Consider the following 20475-nt stretch of genomic DNA (forward strand, 5'->3'; position numbering starts at 1 on the left):
GACCAGGCTGCTCAAAGCCCCATCCAGCCTGGCCTTGAACACCGCCAGGGACGGGGCATCCACAGCCTCCCTGGGCAACCTGTTCCAGTGCCTCACCACCCTCATGGTAAAGAATTTCTTCCTACTTCATGCTTTCTGATCCTTTTCCTTCTTTTCCTTTCTTTTGGGTGCCCGTGCACTTTATAGTGCAGGTACATTGACTGTAGGCTAGTTAGACTATAATTGTGACGCAACTACAACTCAGTCCTAATGTTGTCACAATTATCTCTATCTTATTAAAGCGTAAGTCATGCTTCAACCCTCGCCTCTTTAGCATTGCTCCTTTAACCTTACCAGCTTTGCAGTTTGGGATTCTGGTATGTTTGCTGCATGATCCCCTTCCAGCAGCCATTTGGGAGCCTATTCCCCTCTGTATTTGTACTTACTGCTGAATCCCGTAGTCTTTCTGTCTTGCTGAGTGTGGATGTAGAGCCTCCCTTTGGGTTACTTACCTCTTTAAGTCTCAGGGAGTCCCGTGGGCTTTTCAGCAAGATCACACAGAATCAGACAGAACGGTAGGGGTTGGAAGGGACCTCTGGAGATCATCTAGTCCAACCCCCCTGCCAGAGCAGGTTCACCTAGAGCAGGTTGCACAGGAACACGTCCAGGTGGCTTTTGAATATCTCCAGAAGGAGACTCCACCACCTCTCTGGGCAGCCTGTTCCAGTGCTCTGCCACCCTCAAAGTAAAGTTTTTCCTCATGTTGAGATAGAATTTCCTGTGTTCCAGTTTGTGTCCATTGCCCCTTGTCCTATCACTGGGCACCACTGAAAAGAGCCTGGCCCCATCCTCTTGACACCCATCCTTTAAGTATTTATAAGCATTGATGAGATCCCTGATCAGTCTTCTCCAGGGTAAACAGACCTAGGTCTCTCAGCCTTTCCTCACAAGAGAGGTGCTCCATTCCCTTGATCATCTTTGTAGCCCTCCACTGGACTCTCTCCAGTAGTTCCCTGTCCTTCTTGAACTGGGGAGCCCAGAACTGGACACAGTACTCCAGATGGGGCCTCACGAAGGCAGAATGGATGGGGAGGACAACTTCCCTTGACCTGCTGGCCGTGCTCTTTTTAATGCTCCCCAGGAGACCATTGGCCTTCTTGGCCACAGGGGCACATTGCTGGCTCGAGATACCTAAGATACCTTGGTTTCCATTGCGTACTCCCCTGTGTTGTGGGTAGAGCCCTGGACTGCAACTTCGTTGCCTTGTTTGCCAGTCCCCTGTCAGCAGAGCAAATCACTTTATTGCCATGTTTCAGGTTCCTGCTCTGTAAGAGGACAATTGCAGCGGACCTCCTTTACAAAGTGCTTTGGGAGCCCCCGATGGAAGGTGCTATGCGGAGCTGGGCATCGCTACGTACCTGAGCTGTGTCATTGCCCATGCAGCTGTGATGGGAGCTGCAGTCTGAGAGGAACCCTTGCTCCTCTCTATCACCCAGCATCTCCCTGTAACTTCTGTGGCGATGCACTGCAGATGTTCGAGACCACCTTTCCAGTGACTATGTAAGCTGTAATGCACGGCTGGCCGTGCTCTGGACAAGCAGACTGAGTGCTGCTGCTAAGGCAGAAATTCCCAACAGCTGGGGCAGGGTTTGACATAAATACCAAGACACTGACGTTTGCATTTTTTGTTTTCTGGACGCATTCATGATTCTGTTAGAAAAGGCCCGTTCTTGAAAATGTGAAGGTGTAGGGAAATTCCTTTGAAAACGGTCTTGTGCTAAAGCAATTAAATAATGTTTATGTCAGATAATTAATTCCAAGGGAAGGATGAAATTGCTGAAAAGCAAAATAACAGAGTGAAAACCGTCTGCAGGTTTTTGAGGCATTTCTTATTGGAAAGGGAGGGCTTATTACCAAGATCAGCTTTTCAGAGCTTTTAAAGTAGGGTTCAATAGCTATAAAGGCTGGATTGTTTGGCACCAGCATCTCGGTTTGTAGCTCTAAATGTCTGCTTGCAGTTAATGTAGGTGCAATAAACGTATGTGTGCAAAAGAATTCATGGAAAAAACCCAGTGCAAGTGCCATAAGAAATGTGTTGCAGCAAAATGCAAGCATAGTTAAGTGGAAAAAAAAATACTGATACCCACTTCTGAAAAACAGAACTCTAAAACACCAATGAAGAAGTTCTGAACGATCTCCAGATCTCATGTTGTCTCTGGATTTGCCCCCTGTGTCTATACCCCTCTGTACAGTACCCAGCACTGCCTGGTGCTGATCTGTACATACAACAGAGGCTCTTTTTTCCTCAGTAAAAGCAAGAATTATTGTCCCCCTCCATCCTTACGAAGCCCAGGCAATGTGCCCAGACCTCCAAGAGGGCAGAGGGATGGGGTCAGGCTCCTCTCAGTGGTGCCTGGTGACAGGACAAGGGGCAACAGACACAAGCTGGAGCACAAAGTTCCATCTCAACATGAGGAAAAACTTCTTTACTTTGAGGGTGGCAGAGCACTGGAACAGGCTGCCCAGAGAGGTGCTGGAGTCTCCTTCTGTGGAGACATTCAAAACCCTCCTGGATGAGTTTCTGTCCAGCCAGCTCTAGGTGAACCTGCTTTGGCAGGAGGGGTTGGACTAGATGATCTCCAAAGGTCCCTTCCAGTCCCTACAATTCTGTGGTTCTGTGAAACTGTGCCAAGAAGCACGTTCACAGCTTCTCGAAGGTGGGACATTTTTCTTCTTTCTGATTTCCAGATTGACTTTCACCATATCGTGTGCTTGCTTGCAAGGTCACCTCTGACAGGGAAATTGTGTTCTTAGTTTTTCTTACCTGGTAGCAGTCTTATCAGGAAGTTTCTCGGATGTCTTGGTACGGACCAGGAAAACCTGTAGATCTCTGGCTGGAGCCTGGGCAGGTGTGATGAGCTCCCTGCCACCATCCTGCCTGTGTTCAAGTGTGGGATTCAGCTGGGGTTCCAGGTGTGCCAGTGACTGGGGAGGGCTGCTCTTTTGTCCCTGTGTATTGGTGGTCCCCAAATGTTATTCCAGATCCTTCTGCTCCCTTTTTTCTTCAGATGGAGATGCCTGGATTAACATAGCTTTTAAGTCTAAAAAACTAAATCAGGTGCTAAGTAACTGCATAGGAGAGTTATAGATAAGCTAATGAAATTCCCCAGGCAATAGGAATTGAAATTCCTTTCTAAAAATGCCAAGCAGAATTAGTGGCGTACTAAGTACAGCAGCTGAAAGCACTCCATTTCCACCTCAGAGGGGCATCACTGGAAGAATTAACATAGCATTTGAATTAAGGTAAATAATTATTGAATTGATTTAAAGTTATAGAGGAGTAAGGCCTGTTTAAAATGCGGTTCACTTCACAGAAAATGCCTCAGTAGTTTGGCATGGAGAACCCTGGAAGTGCCTGGAGGCTGGGCGCTGGAGAAGACCGTGTGTGGTTTCATGGAAGCTCTGCTACCCCATCTCAGCTGTTCTGGACCGGCTACTAGATGGGATGGGCTGACCCTGATGTGGACGTGCAAGACCCAGGCAGGGACTCCTGCCTTTTGACGTGGCCTCTGCTCCTGCTGTGGTGTCGGCTGCAACACTCGCTCTCCCGCCACAGCTTCGCACTTTGTAAACTGGAATTAATAGCAGCCACCACTGGGGTTGTTTAGAGACTTCCCTGTGCTACAATGCTTTTCACTTCTATGCTGCTCCAGTTGTGCTCAGTATTACTGTTATTACATGATGCTTTCTTAGCTTGCTGTTCAGAAAAGCAGCTGCCTTCTGCGGGCTGGTGTAAGCTACCATTATGCCAGGTGGTGTCATGTACGTTACTGTACTTCTGGCGTCCCAGTCTATCATTTAGATTAATTTGGAAATTGTGTAGTGACTTGAGGAAAACTGCTGTTGAATTGGAGTTTGTTAGCCTGGAAAACGTAATTAGTCCAAAAAAACCCCATAATCGTGTAATAAGTGCAATACTGAATGGTCTTGCATTATAAACCAGAGTACTGGAATATAACTTTTGGTACCTTTTCTTTTTTTTTCCCCCCTCCCCCCTAGTATGGGGTACTGCATCCTTTTTGTCCACGGTCTGAAAAAGCTGTCTACCTGGTTAAATAAGTGGAGAATTACTGTTCTGACGCTCTTTGCTTTCCTGCTGCTGCTCTTCTCTTGGAAGACGGTGAAACAAAACGAAATCTGGCTGTCACGAGAATCCCTTTTCAGGTAGGAGCGACCACGGGAGAATACTTGCATTTTTGTATTGTTTAAAATAAGTTTGTTACATAGAATAGTTTTCTTTAGTGCGAGTCCTGCTGTTGATGCATTGCTGTCATTAACATTTTGATTATAAAATAACACCTACTTTCTGTTTTCTGGCAACTGTGCAAAAAACTGGTATCAGCACTTTATATGCTTGTGGCAATCACATTTTTAAGACTCACTGTTTTTAAATAACTTCAGTTCTATAGTTTTACCAATAATGTAACACTTTCCTTTTCAAAGACATAGCAAAAGTTCTTTGCAACCCTCTAGAACACCATAGTAACGCTATTGAATATATTGAATTTTCTTTAGCAATGTTCTTAATGACAAAAATGAAATGCCATGAAGTGCCAAGCTTAATGTACCATATTTCATTATATTTGATTACTCTTTGCCAAACAGCTCTCTCTACAACCTCATTTATATATTTTTTTTTGCACCGAAACAGACTGTTTCATTTTGTGTTTTGCTAGCAAATGTATTGCATTTGCCTCCAGCTGCTTTCAGCAGTTGTCTAATTGTGAAGTAATTGCAGAAACGCAGGTGATCTGCGCACAGGTTGCTTAGCTTTATTTTCTAACTTATTGGCCAGAGCAAAGTTTAATTTACGCAGCACTAAAAGGTATGAAATTATTTTTTATGTGTATACCCTTTGGTCTTCAGGAAACACTACTGAAGTGATCACAGCTCTGTTAGTGGGATTTTTTTCAAAAAAATCTGGAGTAGGTGTTTCTTCGCTGTGACATAGTTCATTGCCCATCTCCCTGAAACACTGTTTGCTGTTCAAACAATAGCAGCCATGGTGACCGGTCTGGGCTCGCGCAGTGATCCCTGTGAAGCGCACCTCCAGTCGAAACCCTTCTGGCTAACGGTGGCCACTTGAAGGAAAGCCAGATGCCTTTCCAAGTTGGATGGCTCTCTTGTTGAAAGGGGGGTGGGAAGATGGCAATTCCATATGCTGAGTTGCAGGCGTGATCTGGTATCGCGTTGCCTACAGTTGTGGTCACCCACGTTTAAGAGAAATGAAGCCAAACTGGAGCACATGACAGGAGGATATCTCTTCCCATTAAGGAGCACTCTTGGGATGATTATGGGTGCCAGGGGGTCTGTTGCAGAAGAGGGGGCGAAGGTTATGTCTGCTTAGTTGGCCGCAAATGGACTTCTGTCCATGTTACCTCTGTTCCAAGCAGGTTGGCCATCTACAAACCAGCTCAAATTCAGAAACCATGCCAGTGCTTCGATGCAGCACTGAACTGGAGCTCTAGTACACCTTGCCTCAAGGGAGGGATTTGGTGTTGCCCAGGTTAGACTGCAGGGCTTGATGGCTTGGGTTGAGCTGGCTCGCTCTTCAGCTCAGCTCTTTTGGGGACAGTTCCAGGAGAGAGATCTGCCCTGGGCTTTTGAGGAGAAGGCAAGAACGTTCCTGCTGGGTCACCTAGTGTCATGGTCTGCCCCTGAGAGCAATCAGCAGCAGATGCCTAGAGAAGCAATGTAAGAACAGGGCCAGCAATAGTGATGCTTCTCTTCAGTCCTTTCCCAGCTTGTAGTAATCTGCAGTTTTAAGACTTCCTGAGTCAGGAGTTAGTTGCTTTTTTTGCTTTTAACAGCCCCTGATGGACTTTTCTTCCATTAATGTCTCTGACTGCTTTTTTGAATCTATTTATAGTTTTGGCTTCTGCAGCATCCTGTGCACCGGGCTCTGTCGTTAAATTACGCAGTGTGCACACTATTTCCCTTCTGTGTGCTGCGAGCCTTCTGCCTCATCATCTTGTTTGGTGTGCTGAATGAGTAGTGGGTAACCATCAGCTCATCACTTGTCTTCTGTCTTCCATGCCTTTGCCCCCACGTCCTCACCCAAGGCTGTCTCTTTACACTGGAGTCTGCTGGTTTTGAACTTCCTTAGATGGAAGCTGTGCTGCATTTCTGATCCTGCTTGTCAGTCTACTCTGGGTGCTTACAAACTCTAATCTGTCCTTTTGAGAAGGAGACCAGAATCACCTTTCCAGAGAGATGTGCAGCACAGTAACATAGGACTGCTTTCTATTTTTTGTTTTCTTCTCCTACTAACTCCTGATCTTCCACTTGCCTTCCGTGACCACTCCTAAGGACTGGGTGATATTTGCACAGCACTGTCCACACGAACTCCAAGATACCTATTGTGAGTGGAAGTGTCTGATTTACAGACATCAGTATCTGTGTGCAGATTTATGCAGGTTTGGAGTGTGTATATAGACACTCCCTGGTAGTTGTGCCTGTACCAGAACTGCATTTCGTCTGCCATCTTCTTGCCCAGCATTCAATACTGTGAGATCCTTCTGCAACTCCTTGTAGTTAGCTTTAATTCCTGCATTGTGGTTCACATCAATGTCATCAGCAAATGTGTCACCTCCCTGTTTGCTGCCTTTTCAAGATCCTTTGCACGTGAAGCAACTCAGATGCCAGTGCGTGTCTCTTGGGAACCCTGGTTGCAGTCTTCTGCAATTGTAAAAACTGTTCACATGCTCGTGCTCTTTGCTTGCTGTCTTTCAACTAGGTATTGATTCATGAGAGGACCTTCCCTCTTACTCCATGATGCCTTTAAGAAATTGGAAGTCTTTAGTGAGGGATTTTATCAAAAGCCTTTTTGAACATTCAAGTGCACAACATTGATGTATGTGATTCTGTCTGACTGGGCTATATTTGGATTTTCAGAAAACCTTTCCATAGTCACAGTATCATGTACCTGTTGAGTCCATCAAAGAACAGATCTGTCCACCTAAATTCTTTCTGCAAAATACAAGTTTAATTCTTCTCTGTTGCATTGTAGTTTTCTAGAGGTTTGCTAGAACTAGTCTTTATTACTGTTTTTCACAAATTACCTGGAGTGGAAATCAGACTTGCAGATCTGTTGCGCCCCAGATCCCTCCCCGGAGCCAAATGATGTCATGTTTATCACCTCCCACTTCTCTAGTGCCGAGCCGCATTTAGATGATAGGTTACACACCGCAGCTAATAGCAGTTTCACATTTGATTTCCTTTGGATGCATACTACCAGGCCAAATGGATTTATAACTGTTCTTGGTGTTGAGTTGTTTTAAAGCCTCTTTTACTGCCACTTTGTTTTGAGACAGGGCTTTGGACTTGCCCCTGTAAGGAAAGGCTCCCATGTGGCAACCTCCTTCAGTTCCCCTGTAGTGAGCACTGGTGCAGATAATCCATTTAGCTTTTCTGCTGTGTCCTTTTCTTCAAACCACTAGTTTTAGACCTCCATCATCTCTTTGCCTTAGGGGATCTTTGGCAGGTTTCCTATATCTGATGTATGCCATTATTAGCTTTGATGGCTGTAACAAGTTTTTCCTTAAATCTCTTTTGGTCTGCCTAATTATGGTTTATGTTTAACTTGCTGAAGTTTATACTCTTTTTTTTTTTTTTCATTCTGTAGCTGTGACGTTCACTTTTTAAAGGGTGTTTTTCATGTCTCATAGCCTTCTTTTTACTATGCTGTTTAGCCATATTGGCCTTTTTGTTGTCCTTTTAGATCTTCTTTGATAGGTGCTATACATCAGTTGCAAGTCTGTAATACGGTAGGACTCTTCTTGTTGATGGGAAGGAAATGCAAAAGAATAGTATAGCAAGAAGATACTGTCATCCCAGGAGGGGGAGGTCCCTTCTTCGGGGCAGAAGGAGAAGGATATATATATATATAGGCTGATGAGGAGAGGAGGGAGAAGTGGATGGAGGCATGTGCAACAGCAATAAATTAGAAAGGACGGAGCAGAAGGAGGAGATAAGGAACCATAAAGAAGTATGAGGGAAAATAATAAGGAAACAGAGCAAATCTATAGATGTGGGAAAGGAGACATAAATCAACCTTTCTTTTTTTTTTTTTTTTAAAAGTATGTGCTGAGAGACTCTTTACTCCCATTCCTAGTTCTTCATTCTTCTTTCTCGAGTTGCTGCTTTAATTAATTACTGCTTTTTCTCTCCTCTTGCTTTTTTCCCCTTCACCTCTACTTTCCATTTGTCCATTTGCTTGGATGTGTTTCTTCAGGGTCAATCTGTCTCAATTCATTTGGCCAAGACCTGTTCTGTTATACACGCTTTCTCTATGCTGGTCCAGGAGACATTTGTATACTCGTCATGTTATCAGTTTTGTGCTTGTACCCCATTTTGTCCCGTTCTCAAGGCTTACCCTGCTTTGACATTGTGCGACAGCACTGTTGCCATCTCTGGGCCATCCTGACTCTCGGTCTCCAGCCCAGGGGCCAAGTTTTCTGGATGCAGAAATCCTGCAAGGTCCTGGGTGAAAGGAGCAGTGTCGGGGAGGATGCTGCTGCCTGAGGAAATGATGCGTCTCCACATGGGTGCACAGGCATATGTGCAAGGACTAAATGAGAAGAAAATGAACCGCAAGTATAGGAAGTGGCCAAACATATAGACATCTAGACATTTGAGGCATATTATTCCAACAGATCTCTAGAAGGCCCAAGCAGTTTGTCTTACTTTATTGGCAGGTGGGCAGGGAGGGCTTATTTGTTAAATATTTCAGGAACTACCGTATAGAGCGAATGCACAGGCCAGGAGGTCAGGTTCCAGCAGCGGTCAGTGTTAATGTCTGAAGTCAGGGAAAGGGAGGCTGTGGACTAACCTCTGCATCCGCTAAACCTTTTCAAGGTTTGTGAAGCTGACATGTTTCCTGTTGCTCCTGGAAAGTGTCTGCATGCTCTGCCCACGTTTGTGACAGTGCCTGGAAACACAATTGTAACCAGCGAGGGAACTGTATAAAAGCGGCACTTTCTTTGTCAGCATTTTTCCCTCCCAAGCCAGGTCTGCTGACTTCAGTAATTTGCAAAAACCAACCGGTCCCTAAAGGTGGCATCTACTGCTGCGTGCTTTTGTTAATTCTGAAAGCTAGCTCAGCTGAGAACAAGTCCTATTGCATTTTGTGCGTCTCCTGTAGAATAGTTTAATATGGCCCAACATTGATATCTGTGAAAATCAATACAAGGGCAGGAGGCCAAGGAAAGCGGTTGTTTGTGTCATCCAGAGAATAATTTGCTGTAGAGAACCTTTATTGAGGATAATGATTCCCAAAGCAGAGGAGACCCCATCAGTCTCCCAGGGCTCCTGCTGAGGCAGGTGGGGGCCTCATTTCCTTGTAAACTGAGCACATTTCATATGGAAATCACAGAAAATCAATGAAGGCTCTACCCTGCACCCAGTCACTTTGCAGAGCAGAACAACAAGCACTTAGGAAAAAACAGAGGGGATCACAGGAGACTTTTCCCAACTGAAGTGGGATTTGGGTAATGCTGGTATTTGAGGTCGGAAAATACCAGCGGTGTTTTATGTCTCTGATTTACGGCTAATAGGCTTTTACCTTTCCATGGAGAGGAAGTGTTACGTAAAGGGGTTTGCCTGTTATTTACTTTCCATTTATGTCACTTACTGCTGTCGTAGAAGTCAAAAGGGAAGGAAATTCTCTGGAGAAGTGACGTCTGATCTCGATGGGCTTGTTTCTGGCTGGAGCCAGATTGGTGCTGTAGGTTTTCAGAAGGGCACGTGTGTGCTGGCCTGGGGAAGAGGGAAATAGGAGAGTTTGGAAAAGCACGTTGGAAAATTAGATTGAAATTGTGAGAGACTGGGGGCTTGCGGGAAGCAGCAATGGAAGAACATTGTGTTCTACTTTGTTATTTATACTCCACCCTTTCCTGCTTGGCTTTCATTACGGACATTATTGTTTCCCCTGTCAATGAGCAAACAGCGTTCTCGGCTGGTCAAGAATCAATTAGTAGGAGCGTTTGCCTAAACTCTCCTAAAATATCCCCTCTGCGTCCAGGGCGGTGTTTGCTGCTGCCTCCCAGGGAGACTCCAGGCAGCCTCAGTCATGGCTACGTGCATTTGCAACACGAAACACCCCCCTCCCGGCCTGGGCAAGGAGAATAAATAGGTCAGGGAAGCGTGAGCGGGGCGATGCAGAAGAGAGCATCGTAAGAACCAGAACCGGTTTCTGTCTTTCCTGTGTCACCCCCGCCCAAAGCATGCAGGCGAAAGAAGCTTTATTAGTGACATTTTTAATAAATGGGACCAGCAGGATTAATAATAAATTCTACTTAAAGGGGAACAGTCCAGAATTAAAATATGTAAATATATGCATCTTGCTGTTAAAACCGTGTCTCATTAGAACTGAAGGGCTTGTGCATATGTAACGTACTCCTCACCGCTAACTCAGTTTCAGCAGGGGCTGTAGCAGAGCCAGCAACGCGTTGCACATAGCTCTGAGGTAGCAGCAGTTTTGAGTGCCTGTCCACGTCTCTGCCTGTAACGCTGGTGTAATGAAACCCTCTCTGTATAAGAATTAATATTCCAGTAATGCCCAGAGGTTGTAAGTGTGTAGTTAATAGCTCCCAAGGCCAATGGAAATTAACACAGCCATAGCAGTCACACATTACTTGCTGCTGGTGCCGTATATCTTTGTGAAAACTAATATAGAAAATCATTCTCTTAAGAATAGCATCAATTAACTGATTTAATTCAGCGATTAGTCACAAAATGTCTTATTCCTGTAGTGCTCCCAGTAAGTAATTTGGAAATACCTAATGATTAGGAAGCCAAATGCAAGGTGTATTTTTAATTTCAGTAGGCAAACCGTGGCTGTGTTGTGCTGAACTCTGTAAGGCAGCCGTGGGCGAAGCTTTGGAAGCTCTCACAAGCAGGCATTAGTGATACTTGATGCCGCTGGCTGCAGATAACCAAAAAAGTTATATTGTGTTTGCCACTACGATTCTCCAGTGCCGTTTTACAATAAAATCCCCGACAAAGGGTTTCTACAGCTGTGGGTGCGTTCTCCCCACGGGGGAGGGTGTGCATCCCACTGCAGGGGCTGTGTGCAACCCCGTCTCCGTATGATTAACTTCCAGGCCCACCAAAGTTAAACAGGAGAGACAGGCAAGGCAAAGCAGTAAGATTTGGGAATTTCCTAATCCTTGCTTTTCCTACCTGAGGTAGGAGGGTCAGAGATGATGGGGGGGAAAAAGAGAGCAGCTGGCAGGAATCCGCTTGTAAGCAAGAAACAGTGCTTTGTCTGGTATTACGTGAACAGTTTCATCCATCCTTATTTCCCATTACCTCAGAGAGCCCCTATTTATGTGCTGGAAAGGATTCCCCTATTAAACGGACTACCAACTTCTCTGGATTCTTTCAGGGGAAATGTTTCCATGGTGTACGTGCTCCTGTGATTTCTTTCTCCCTGTAACCTTGAAACCGCATTTCCTCTCGCTGTGCGAGGTGTACCTTGCTTTCTGTGCTCTCAATTAAGTAAATAAGCATATGCTTGCTCTTCTCCTTTTGTCTTTGCGCCCTCATTATTAATTCCAAATGTTGAGCCCCCTCTGCATGGCAGGGGAGATGAAGGGGAGGGATGGGGTGGCCGTGCGACCGCATGCCCGCAGTCATAGGTTATAGCGTGAGAGCGTACAACTTGACAGCTAAGGGTGAGAGTCCCATTAGCCCTCACCTCCTGGCCATACTCTGCTCAGCGCTAAGCTGTGAATACGTGCTGGCTGGGTACTCAGAGCATGCCATGCGTCCCCTCTAGTGGCTGATGCGTAGGGAAAAGCTACCTCCTTTCTGGTGCCTCCAGTCGGCAGATTTAAATCAAGATTTTCATAAGGTGCTTCATGACACTCAAGTTTAAAGCAGGGGAGCCTGTTATGGCTTCACTATAGAAAGTACTGCATACTTTCCCCTCTAAATATTAGCCTTTTTAGGGTCTTTCAATTTAATAATTCGGATTTTGAAATATGACAGCGTCTGGCCACAGGGAGTGTTGCAGTGTTGGTGCTCGAGGTGCAGCCTGGTGACAGCAGCCAGGATGAGTTGAATTGGTGCCATATATTTATGTCCACCTGGGGCACACGGTGTGCCAGTGCGTGGGGCAAGCTTGGGGTTGCGGCATGAATTGTGTTGGCAGGAGTGCACAGGAGGTGACAAGGCTCTCAAAATCAAGTGAACCTTTCAGAAAAGGGCCTGCGAGGAGAAGGCAGACCTCGGGGAAGGTGGGGTAACACCACCAACTAACACCGTCCTGCTTCTGTTCCTCTTTGCAGCTCAGGAGTGAAGACCCTGCCCCACAACGCCAAGGTGCACTACAACTACGCCAATTTTCTGAAAGACCAGGGCCGTAACGTTGAGGCGATCTACCACTACAAAACTGCTCTCAAGTAAGTCCACCGAGGGCCCGGTGAGGCTCTGCCGTTAGCCCAGCCCCTCCCCACCAGGCACAGGGTGGGTTGCCTGAACCTCAGCACCCCCCGGCTCCCAGGGGGCCAGCTCAGCTTTCGGAGGCTGGGAAAGTTCCCTGGCTTGGTGTTTGCATGTCATTAAATGAAGTAGCCTGGCTGCCCTCCAGCTGCGTGTGTATGTGTGTGTGTATATGTGTGTTTGTGTGCACACTTCAGTATATGGGATAGAAATGTTACCATAGCTACACGTTGAGCGATGAGGTGTCATTTACTTGGCTGAATGTATGCTGGTAAGCAGGAGGTAGTTGTCATAAATGCATTTTCGGGTTCCTGGGCCATTTATCTTAGTAAATTGTTAATGGTGCATGCCTGGAAAATGCCAGTGCTGTAGCTGTCTGAAGTGCAGTAATAATAATAGTACTTACTACTTGTATTGAGGCTTCTGTCCGCAGAGCTTTGCATGAACACTAAACTAATTGATCCTGAAAACACTCCTGTAACAGGGTAAAGATCATTACTGTGGTTCTGTACAAGGGGAAGCTGAAGCAGGAAAGTGAATTACCTTCCCCATAGATGCATGGTAAATCTGGGCCCAGGGCTGGGCTGTAATATGGGACATCCCCTGTGGTATCTCTGAAGGACCTTCCTGACCACATGTGGACCGGGTCGCTCCTTGCGAGGAGCATCCCTCCGCTTGCCACTACGGCTGGGGCTGTTAGTGCAGCTCATCAGGGGCCCTGGGCAGCGCTCGCTGCAGCAAACAGGTCACCCCAAAACCTCTCATCTCTGGTCCTGGGGGCTTGGGAGAAGGGACAAGCCCCTCAGGGGAATGAGTGCAGGGAAAAGTATGGGGACCGTGGGTTGCAAGGGAAAGCAGGCACGGAGGGTACAGATAATGTCTTCAGGGAAAAAACCAAACGTGTGTGGGAAGGACAGACAAGGTGAGGAGTGGCTCTGATGCACAGCAAGGGCAGAGCTGGCTCCATAGGGCATGTCAGGAGGTGCAAGAAATGTTCTTCCCTGACACGTCATGTAGCAGGGAACTCCAGAAATTACATCTATGTTTTGTCCTCTGGCTGGCTGACACGGTTATGCCAAAGGCTCTCCAAGGGCTCCTAACCCACTCAGGTTAAGCTGGGAGGACAGGAGTTCATTGTCACTGAGGAGGGCCTGAACCTGGGTGAAGGTGGTTTTTAGCTTTTCTGAGCAGCATCCTGTTCTGTTTTACCATGCTGGGCATTTAGGAAGTCATTTAGAAAAACCTCTATCCTATTTTTTAATGTTTCCAGGAATGGAAAATCCAGCACAACCGTCAATAAATTGTACTGAAGGTTAATTACTTTGGCTGTTGAAAATGTCCTCCTTTGTTTTTAGTCTGATTTGTTCAGCATCAGCTTCCAGTCATTGGACTTGTTTACGCCTTGAAATGCCACACTGAAGAGCCCATTACCAAAAGTCTGTTTTCCATAGAGTGATCAACTCCTCCCTTCGTTGCTGCTTGATGCAACCCACTGATGTAGCTGCTGGTGTTTTCAGTCTTATGTGAGTTTTTGCAGTCCTCCAATTGTTCCTGTAGCTAGTCTCTGAACTTTCTCCAATTTGCTGAAAAAGGCCATTGCACAGTAAAAAGCAGAGACACCGGCAAATATTATCCAAGCCCTGCAATTGAACGTGCAGGTACTAGCACACAGAGTAATGTAACTGCTTTCTGCTCCTACCAACATTGCCTCTGCTTGTGTAAATGGGATTTGCTGACAAAAGATTTTGCTCTCCTCTAACTCAGCAGCTCCCATTTATTATAATTATAACGCTGTCTTCTGCTCTGCAGTATTTCAATTATGGAAGACGCTGTTTTGAGAACTGATTGCAAACATTTCCTCAACTTTATTAGATAGCACAATTCGTGTTGATGGTATTGTTGTTTATAGAGCATCCAAAGCCTCTTCAGAGCTTGGAGCCACACAGAACCAACCGAGCTCTTCTCTAGGTGCTCAGTGTCACTGGTGCTAGTGCTCCAATTACTTCAGTAATTTAAGGGTTAGTTGGCACTTTTGAAAAGCAAGCCCCTGTCCTCACCTTTCACGTTTGCTATCTAACCCAGCAGTACAGACCAGGAATCAGGAGTCTCCTGCTGTCTCCATCACTGGGAAGCTGCGTTACTTGGTCCCACCACCTCGTCTCTCTGCACTTCAGCTTTCCTTATTTTTCACCCCTTCTTCCCACCCCTGTCACAGGGAAATCATTTGGGGCCTATGTAATAAGCAATAAAACAGCGTAACTAAAAAGTGCAGTGTGTTCTTCTGTTGAGAATTACATTCTGTGTTTTCCCCTCAGACATACCCCTTCTGGAATGTCTGGGGTTGTGTGTAGGCCTTGCAGCCTCCACTAGGTGCCTACGCACGGTGGCTGTGTTGAAGCAGGGGGGAAGGTGATGGATGCGGGACAGACAACGTGATGGTGGATGTAGTGGAAGACCTTAGCCAGGTATCACGGGTAAGAACAGATTTCACGTCCAAGCTGTTTACCCATCCTCACAGACTCCAGCTGTGCAATTGCTGCTCAGATTGTAGACCAATTACTCTACAATTAGAGAGAAGGAAGTAGTAGCTGTAATATCCTGACGAGATTTTGATGGTTCAGGATATTTTTGGCCACTATGAAAATGGAAGAACAGCTGGGAAGCGGAAGCACCTCTCACTATGTGAATTTTCCTCATTAAGGGAGTAGGCAGACCAGCAGCTCAGGCGCTAACACAGACAGCTTCCCTGACTTTCCCCCAGGTACCCCTCATCAGGTGTCTTCTCTCCGGGTGAATCCAGGCGGATCCACGCAATCCAGCAGCAGCGCCATCAGAAGTAATGGGAGATCAAAATATCATATCTGCCTAGTGTGCAGTGAGCAGATCAATAAGGGAATTAATAAGGAAATGGAGTCAATAAGGACACGGACTGCCACCACTGCCACCTGGGAGCTCCTGGGAGGCAGGAGAGGGAGAGTAGCATCACCCTGTACCGGCTCCGTCTGAAGCACGTGGGTGATGGATCATCCATCATTCCAGCTCGATTCTAAAGCTTGTGCCAAATTACAATGTAGGTCTGCTTGATCTCCGGTGAATGAGTCTAACTGTTTGCTAAACAAAAGTGATCCTGTCAGTCCGCACTTGGCTGCTCGAACTGCTCTGCAATTACCATTCCACCAACGTAACGATGCGTTTCCCCTGCCTGCTTCCCTGCCAGAACTGTCGGTTGCCATGTGGCTGTTTAGGGAAGCAACCCATTGCTCCTGCAAAGTAGGCAGGTGAAGTTGTCACTGTAGCTGTGGGAAAAGATCATAGAATCATAGAATGGTTCGGGTTAGAAGGGACCTTAAAGATCATCTAGTTCTAACCCCCCTGCCATGGGCAGGGACACCTCCCACTAGACCAGGTTGAAGCGCATGTGGGTTATGTAATGTAGTGAAATAATAGCAATTGAGAGTAAATCCTGGGAAAGTTGATCCCCAGTGCTTTAGGATCCCCCAGGACCCTCTGCTGGCATGTGTTGGTGTATCTCTGTTAACTGCAGGGCAGATGGATGGTGGAGTAGAAGAATGTGTTTTCTCTGTCAGCGAAACTGCAGGGCAGGTTTCCAAGGCAAACTTGGCAACTGATCCCGACAGCCACCTGTTGATGTCATTGCAGGTGGCCCGTCAAAAAACTCATTCCTCACCCCAGCCCAGGGGCCAGTGACACAACACCCTGACTTAGGCTTAGGTAATTGGTGCAATCTAATCATGCTGTCCAAGAGCAGGAGAAATGGAAACTGAAATGAAATGCAAAAGTGGAGAACAACATTTGAATTGGAGAGGGGGAGAATGAAAGGAAAAAAAAAAGTTGTGTGTACATAGGAAAAGCTCCTACAGTACGTTGGGTTCCTAAAAGGGGAGTGGAAGCAGAGCCCTTCGGAGATGCGAGATGAGTTACTCATAAAGCAGACCTGATGAACAGCTGGCATTCTGCAATTGTAGCAGTGGGTTATAAACCTTTCAGCTTACCTTCAGTAAAGCAAGAAAAACACACTGCTGGAATAGACTACTTTGCTGGTTTGCCTGACATATGGTAGCGACCCCAGGAGATACTTGTTTGGGTTTTTTCCTGCAGAAAGTAAAGGCCAGAAATACTCCATCTGAGATGCGAGTTGACCATGGCTACTCTGAAAGCTGGCCTTAACATTCTTGCTGCTGCCTCTGCTGCAGATTTGCAGCTGTTGCTAGGAATTTCGGAGATCCCCTGCTGCTGGAGATCAGACAGTGCTCGTCTTACCTGAAATAAAACTTGTCTTGCCACTCTCTTGGTTGTGAGTGAGAATATGAGGTCGTGCAACCTCACGCAAATATGAAGAACAGGTCTGACATGCTAATGAAGACATTTTTGCTGTTGTTGATAGTTACCAAACTTTTGTCCTGCTTCTCCCCAGCCTTGTTTACTTGATGTTGCTGTTGAGATTGTTTTATCGCTCCTCAGGAACGCACGTGAGCTGACATGCAGAGAGAGAAAAACAGCAGAGCCTTAAAACCCATTTGATGAAGATTCATTGTGTCTTTAATAATCTTTTTAACAATGAAGGGGAAAAAAAAATTCACCTTTCTTGCTACAATTGCACTCATTCAAAATTTTAATTCCCACAACAGCTCTGTCTTAGCCTCTGTGTCTCCGTGTTTGTTGCCATGGCCATGCTTCCCATGGATGGTGGATTGATGTGAAGAACAGCAGGTGGGGCTGAAGGAGGTTGCTGGGATTTCTTGCTGGAGTTGGGTGGATAAATAGGCTAATAATAATACTGTGCTATTCGAGCTACATTTTCTGTGTCCAGCAAAAGGTCAACATCTAAAATTTCATGTTTGCACTTTTGGATGTAAAAAAAATATGGATTTGCTCTTAATTAAAAAATGTCAGTAGAGTATTAAGATGAAAGTTGCGGAAATGAACTGAGATTGGGGGACTAAAAAAGGAAAAGTGCTGGAAAGAAAGAAATGCAGACAGTAGGGCCAGGACAGAGGGAGACCCAGGCTGGCCCTGCAAGCATCAGGCCACCTGGGGTGTCTCTCTGGGGTGCTGCTCTTCCCCCATGGGCAAGTCTGTGAAGTGACTCTTAGCCGTCAGTGGAATATCCGATAGTATAGAGTCCTGCAGGAGGCATCTACCATATATGTAATATGGCGAGTTTATGCACACAAACGCACCAGTGTGTGTATACGAGAGTGCACACGCGTTTGCAGCGTGCCTGTGTGTGTGCACGTGTCCATCAACAGGTTCCTAGCCACAAGCTTCCCTTGGGCATTCCCTGCCAAATGCTGCTGACCGAACAGGGCGAGAAAGGGACCAACCTGCCATCAGCAGATCCATGCAGAAACCTCTGTTCTCCCTTCTGGTATCCTCTAGAGAAGGGAGCCTCCAGGCAGTGAGCAGGAACCCTCGGGCTGCCTTGCTTTGTGGCTCAGGGAGCTGCTCTGATGCTCAGCCTTGAGAGAGAGGAGAGAGTGGGCCAGGAGGCAGATGAACCAGTATGAAAACACTTGGTGCAGCAACGTGTGCGGTTTGGCTCTTGCAGTTTGCAAATAATAGGGCTTAGGGCATTGCTCACAGCATGGAAACTGGGCATACTGGTGTGTGGCACCAGGAAGTGTCATGGGATCATGCTTATGTACACCTCGTACTCAAATGCATGCTAGATGGGGGAGGAGGGAGGAGGAAGTAGTGTGGGTTCCATATCCATATCCCTCACTGAGGGAATAAAATTGGTGCATAACATCTCTGGAATAGGTAGAAAAGGAGCAAGCGAGGCTGCTCTTTCTCCTCACTCCACTTTAGAAATAAAGCCCTAATGCTGTAAGGGAGACTCAGGTTTCTTGCTAAGCTTTCCCACTGGGTTTTTATATATCTTAAATCAACAATATCTGAGGTTGTTTAAATTCAGTTAAATTGCACTCTCCATGCAGTAAAAAAATTGTGTTCATATAGCCCTTTATGTGTGTGTGTGTGTGTGTCTCGAAAATGCCTCTCAGCGTGGACTGCAGGTGGCCTTGGATACCATCTGTGATTTATTTCTGGAAAGAATTAAAATACCAGCACCATTTGTTAGCCTGTTTTTACAGTGAGTCAAAAATGTGCAGCGCTTCTTTGCTGCGACTGCCAGGGCTGCGTTTGCTCCCGAAACCATGAGTGCCCTTCTGACACTTCACATCGCTTAGGTCAGACCCTTGGAGCAAGCCCTCTGGTTAGGCATTTGATGAAACATCTTCATAGAGACTTCACATAATACCCTGTGTTAGTGGATGTTACAGGCTCGAGGCAGATCACGTCCAAGCAGTCGGAAGCATCTTTGCGCGGTGTTCTTCTGAATCGCACTTTGACAACAGGCTTTTTGGGGTAATTGGTGCTCTTGTGGACGTGTATGGTGGCTGTCCTGAAGCTAGACAAAATTGTTGAGTGATTTTATAGTAATTGATGGCTGAAAAGGCTGCCTGATAATTTGAATCGGAGACTTAATGGCCTTTACAACACAGTGCACAGGATGATGGCCAAATTACTTCAACCAGTGTAATTTATTTTTGAACCTGTTCTCTATAAAGTGCTAATCCCTGCTTGTTTTGGGGTGTATTCCACCTCTGCTCAGTTTTTCTGCTTTTTAGTGATCAAATATCAATCAATCAAGGCACAGACTTTTATTTACTCAAAGACCAAACCTGTGTAAGTGCGACCATGAGCCCTGATGCAGAGGCAGTATGTGTGCAGTGTAACTGCATTGACGGCGGTGGAAGCTGGATGTCCCTGCTGGCATGGGACATCATACATATATATGTATAACTCACCCCTGGACACTGGTATTTACAGGCAGGGTCCCTTCCTAGACTGTGGCTTGTGTCATGAGTGCAGGTCCTTCTACACTGTCCTTCAGGGACTTGCTGGCTTTTCAAACTCATCTTCTTGGAGAAGAGCAGCCATCAGCTATCAGAATGACTGCTCTATAGCCTTGCTCAGACACTGCGTCATTGCTCTGACTACTTACATATCAGGGACTGATGCTAAAAATCTGGGGAATGGAAAACGCTTCCTTAATGAAGGTGCAAAGTTATTGTCTTATTGGGACAAGACATCTAATTTGATTTTCGTGTGGGCTATGCAGAGAGAAACTTACGGCTGTATTTTGCAGGTGTTCAAGTCTACTTTTCACTTTTGACTAATGATAAACCTCACATCCAAGGGTTAATTACTTGTTCCTACAGCCATTTCTTTTTCCCTAGCCTGCTGTCCTTGTCTTTATGAAAACTTTGCTCAAGGAATGACCAGGTAGCACTGATTATTGTTGTGCTAAATCATCAGAGACTTGCCTTTGCCGATCCTTACCAAGGGGCAGCAGAAAAATTGGTTCCCAGCATGCGCCTGTCAAGGACAACCTTGGGACTTTCTGTGAAGGCTTGGCAGGAGAAGCTGCAGCGCTCTGCTTATCCCTAGACGTTTGAATGGCCCCTTCGAGCAATTTGGCTGGTGCAGGAACGGGGCTGCTCTGATTTATGCTGAAGACTGAGGCAACTCCCAGACATCTCATCTCGGAGACAGCCGTGATCACGGGTGGCAGTGTGGGGCTGTGCAGCTTCCTCCGGCACCTGTGAACCCTGGGAGATGACAGGCGTGATTTCATTCCACCTGCTTAGGCGAGATATATGTTGTTATTTCATCCCCTCATGTAACGATTTGGTTGAAGAACTCACCCGATGGTTTGCTGTGGTGTCCCTCTAGTTTCTGTGGGCTCTACAGAGACACCTGCACTGTTCGTGCTGTCTGTAAGCCAGGTGTGCCAGGAATTATTAGTCCTTTGTTGGGCTTGAGTGGTTTCTGGGATTTTCAGGATTTACAGGGATCCTGCGTAAATTCTTTATGTGAGAGTATAAGCAGGCAGCCCAGTTTGATAACCTCATGTTGCTTCGGCGTTGCAGGGAACGTGCAAGTTTAGCAGGAGAAGGTTTATTTATT

General features: G+C 46.2%; 1 protein-coding gene across 1 annotated transcript in view; it reads left to right on the forward strand.

Annotated features, from left to right (window-relative positions):
• TMTC1 (transmembrane O-mannosyltransferase targeting cadherins 1) overlaps positions 1 to 20475 on the forward strand; it is a 151357-nt gene that overhangs the window by 97314 nt on the left and 33568 nt on the right. Inside the window, exons 10-11 of the mRNA XM_074583505.1 lie at positions 4039 to 4203; positions 12330 to 12443. Of these exons, the coding sequence (XP_074439606.1) occupies positions 4039 to 4203; positions 12330 to 12443 (279 nt within the window). The remainder of the gene's footprint in view (positions 1 to 4038; positions 4204 to 12329; positions 12444 to 20475) is intronic.

This window comes from Larus michahellis, chromosome 1, assembly GCF_964199755.1.
Source record: "Larus michahellis chromosome 1, bLarMic1.1, whole genome shotgun sequence".
NCBI classification, from domain to species: Eukaryota; Metazoa; Chordata; class Aves; order Charadriiformes; family Laridae; genus Larus; species Larus michahellis.